Source organism: Apis dorsata, unplaced genomic scaffold (assembly GCF_000469605.1).
Source record: "Apis dorsata unplaced genomic scaffold, Apis dorsata 1.3 scaffold_52, whole genome shotgun sequence".
NCBI lineage: Eukaryota > Metazoa > Arthropoda > Insecta > Hymenoptera > Apidae > Apis > Apis dorsata.
The window spans coordinates 2,831,704-2,836,158 of NW_006263353.1; the positions used below are offsets into that span (position 1 = coordinate 2,831,704).

Here is a 4,455-nt window from a genome sequence, read left to right on the forward strand (position 1 = left end):
GGTAAGGAAGATTGCGCAAATCGCTGCATCTCGTCCATTCGAGTAATAATAATTTCCAGGGGAATTGTTAGAATTTTTCAAATTATGTACTTGATCTCTTAAAAGATTTCTTTAAAATCTTGGAGGAAATAGCATGAGAGAAGAATAAGAGTAAGAAAAAGAAGAAGAAGAAGAAGAAGAAGATACGTTTTTCACCCTGGTTGTAAAGGGGCAATTGCAAAGTTCCACGCCCTACTAGAGAGATGCTACTAGAAAGGATTTAAAAAGATGGCTGACCACGAGGTAAAGTGGCCTTCCATGGGCTCCAAATTATTTCCACGGAGTGGTGGCGCCCTCCACTTCCGCTCTCATCCAATTCACTCTTCTTATGGGCTTTTTCGCTTTTAACCAAAACGTACGAGAACGTTTAGATCCGGATTCGAGGATGTTTAAGATTCGTTTGTTGCTGATAATTTTAACTGTCACTGCATCGAATCGATCATCGACTTGTAAGAGGAATGCATCTCTTTTTACTCGATGAAAAATCCTCTGAATACATTTCTTTTTCATTCTTCTTCGAAATCTCTCAATCCCAACGAATTCTTATAATTATAACCATCATTTTGTAATCGATTTGTAATTAAAAATTCGCATTTTTGAAAAAGTTGAAGGAACATTTTAAATTTTCGCGCCTTATCTCGATCTTCAATTCGAATCAAATGTCCAATCTTCAAGAAGAAGATTTCCAGATTTCCTTTTTCTCTTTTCTCTTCTTCTTCTTCTTTCCTCCTCGAAACGCAATCGCGATAAATTCTCGTCTCGTCCTCATAATCTTGGAAAGGTTCTCTCTACACTATGGGAATCGTCGGTGGTTGGCGAATTTTCTGGCCGCGCGGAGAGGCGGAAGTAACGGATGCGAAACATTTGAACGAAACAATTCATCCCTGGGCTCCCCTTTGCTTGAGAGAGAGTAGTTTCGCGGTAATTGCCTAATAGTCAGGTTTCTGCAGGGCTGACGTATGTGTGCATTAATGCGGTGGCGGTAATACGTTCGATAATAAAGGGTTAATAGCGCGTTCCGAACAGAAGCCTTTGTGTCGCGGCTGGTAATCGCAGATAGAACAGTGGGTTATCGATTTCTCGTTATGTTAATTGCAGAATTATACCTTCCAACTGCATCGATCCACCCTCCTCCTTCTCCTCCTCCTCCTCCTCCCCCTTAGCCGCAACTATTCCCAAACCGTCGACCCCTCCTTCTGTTTCACGTCGATCTCGTAAAATCCATCCAGGGATTATTCCGTATAATAATAGCGACGACAAGGAGTTAACTCGATAAGGAGTAGCGTGCCGTAACATGATTTTAATTATGAATAAAATTCTCGCCCCTCCTCCGAGAAGATAAATTTGAAGAGCTTCTTCCTTCTTCTTCTTACGTATTTCGACTAATAAAAACGAGATAAATTTTTTAATTAATTAGGAACCAATTGAGAATAAGAAACACAGGAATATCTGTTCATAACATTCATAATATTGTAAATCCATGATGAAATTTGATAATTATTGAAAAATCCAATTCACAATGAAGATTATCTCGAGGAGAGCGTGTTCCTGGTCTCAGTGAAAGGTGGACGGTTAAACGGCATTCCGCAAGTTTGTCGAACTTGCTGATTCGAACTTGTCCGCGGGACATGTCCGAGAACGCGCCATCTCGAGTTTTCGAAGGTGGAGGAGGGCGGCGCAGGACTTTCGATACGGTGGTTTGGATAATTAAACGTCGTGGAATCGATCCGCGTGCTTTTGTGCCACAAAGATTATACTTTCTTTGATTGTAAATGGAACAATTCTATCCACTATTTTTCCTTTAAAGTAATTGTTGACACACGGATTCAACCAGTCGTCGAAATAATTTAAAACGATCTACCGAGAATTTCATTTTTCAAGATACTAAATCATTAACCTACAACTTCACTTATTTATATTAAAAATAATCTAGATGATCTTAACTAGTTTAAACTAACTTTTTATTATTCCTTTATATAATTATTAATATTCCTGGAAGAGGAGCATCTTGGAAACGCGTTTCCAAGCAGGTGTAACGATCCCTCGACACTGGTGGCGAGAACAAAGGACAGAAATAGAGAGAGAGAGAGATGGAATCTGGAGGAAAGAAGAAGATGGGGACAGGTGGTACGTGACGAGGAGATCCGACACGTAGCAGGGATTCCTCTCTTTCCAGGTACGCGAAGTTGGACGGTAGCGTGACGCCGCCTGTGGTGCCTTGGAGTTGCTGTCGAATCGACGTGAAGGGCCCCTGCTTTCACGATCCCCTTCAACTCCCGAATCCAGAGCAGAATTCCTCTTACGAGAGCCTCAACCCTCGGGGCTGTCTCGCCCCTATGAAGATTATGCTAAACGGGACCCTCTACTCCGCCGCCGTGATGATCGCGTTTCTGTTCGTGTTGCAGGTATCGATCTTTATCGATCGAGATTAATTTCCTAACGGAACAATTATCTTCTCCATAAAGAAATATTTATAGCTTTGCCGATGAACGATCGTTTGCATTCGAAGATCTTTACGAAGAAATTTCACGCTTTCGAGTAATCGATCGATCCAATATTGATTTTGACGTCGCAGAAATTCAGATTTAGAGTAAAGTAATCATAAACTCATAAGAACAATGATCTTCTCCATAAAGAAATATTTATAATTTTGCCGATGAACGATCGTTTGCATTCGAAGATCTTTACGAAGAAATTCCACGCTTTCGAGTAATCGGTCGATTCAATATTGATTTTAACGTCGCAGAAATTCAGATTTAGAGTAAAATAACCATAAACTTATAAGAACAATTATCTTCTCCATAAAGAAATATTTATAATTTTGCCGATAAACGATCGTTTGCATTCGAAGATCTTTACGAAGAAATTCCACGCTTTCGAGTAATCGGTCGATCCAAGATTTCCGATTTTGACGTCGCAGAAATTCTGTTTTAGAGTAAAATAACAAGAAACTTATAAGAACAATTATCTTCTCCATAAAGAAATATTTATAATTTTGCCGATAAACGATCGTTGGCATTCGAAGATCTTTACGAAGAAATTCCCCGCTTTCGAGTAATCGGTCGATCCAATATTTCCGATTTTGACGTCGCAGAAATTCAGATTTAGAGTAAAATAACCATAAACTCGAGAGAGTTCTCGAAAAATAGGAGTGGATTATCGTCATTCGATATATCGTCCGGAATTATTGATTGTCCTCGATGATGACGTGTCATCGAAATTTCCACCGGATTTCAATAATTCTATTATATATAAAAATTCGTTTCGGGTCGAATTACGTATAATAATAAAACATAATATCGGAAGAGGATGTATTAGGGTTTCATTCACGTGAAAATAATACCCTATATCACGTATAAATAAATATATATATATATATATATATTCACATCTCCCTCTCTTTCTGTTCGATTTAATTCCGTTTCCGATATCGTGAAGCCGGGGGGATAGTCACGGTTAATTAAACCCACCGCCGTCCCATCCACCTCGCAAGTTTTTCTCCCATCGACCGATAAATTAATCCATTTAATCTCCATTCCATCCGCGTCGCCCCTCGTTACGCCCTTTGTCTCCTTCCGGTGTCGATCTATGCGAATTATCCGTCCCATATTCCTTTCGATATATTCGATGTATATTTCTTTGACCACTGGCTTTCATATACCTTTTTCGCTCTCGTATTTTGATTTTGGGACCGCGAAATAAAATCGCGTATTTGAGTAATTTTGAGAATGCGAACGGTCGTTCATTTGTATTTAAAAAAAAAAAATCGTCAAAGGAGATAAAAGAAAAATTATTTTTATACAATTATAAATATTACTTAAGAGTATGCTTTTCCTTTTTCGAAATTATTATATATTATTATAGATATTATATTATCACAGTCGAGCAAAGTGGAGATTAATCCCACGTGGAGCACAAAGCGATCGCGCGTTATATTTCTCGAAATCCTATCCGATCCAATTTTTCGAATTTTTCGTAGCCGGGGAAATTCTGCAAAGCGTGCAGCGATTTTTCACCAACGGAAACGCTCTTTGAGAACACCCGCGTCCCGTAAACAAAGTTTCTAAGAGCCATCATCAAGAAAGGCGGGGAGAGGAACTTTATCGAATTCTCTCCATAAAAGGAAAAAGAAAATACGCCAAGAAGCACACGCGTTCTTAGCATTACTCGGCTTGCATAGCTCGCCACCACGGTTGCCTCGGTGCTCAGTGATTCTCAACCCCCTCGTTTCTTATTTAACAAAATAACCCAATCTCTCGATTTATCTTATTTTAAAATTGGATTTCGAGCACGCATTCGATATTTTCTAAAAATAATAATTTCTTTTTCCAGATGACAGTCGGCGTGTTGTCGAGGTTCGACTTCACGGCGGCGAGGAACGCGGTGGCGCTGGGCGATCGGTGGTCAGGCTCGCCC

The 4,455-nt window shown here is 39.6% G+C and overlaps 1 protein-coding gene across 3 annotated transcripts in view; it reads left to right on the forward strand.

Annotated features, from left to right (window-relative positions):
* The window catches only part of LOC102672186 (tetraspanin-12-like), a 21,552-nt gene that overhangs the window by 16,191 nt on the left and 906 nt on the right, over nucleotides 1–4,455 (forward strand). For 2 of the 3 annotated variants that reach the window (XM_031514960.1, XM_006609295.2), the window contains exons 5-6: nucleotides 2,216–2,444; nucleotides 4,372–4,455. In XM_031514960.1, the coding sequence (XP_031370820.1) occupies nucleotides 2,216–2,444; nucleotides 4,372–4,455 (313 nt within the window). The remainder of the gene's footprint in view (nucleotides 1–2,215; nucleotides 2,445–4,371) is intronic. The other variant, XM_031514961.1, reaches the window with a different exon arrangement.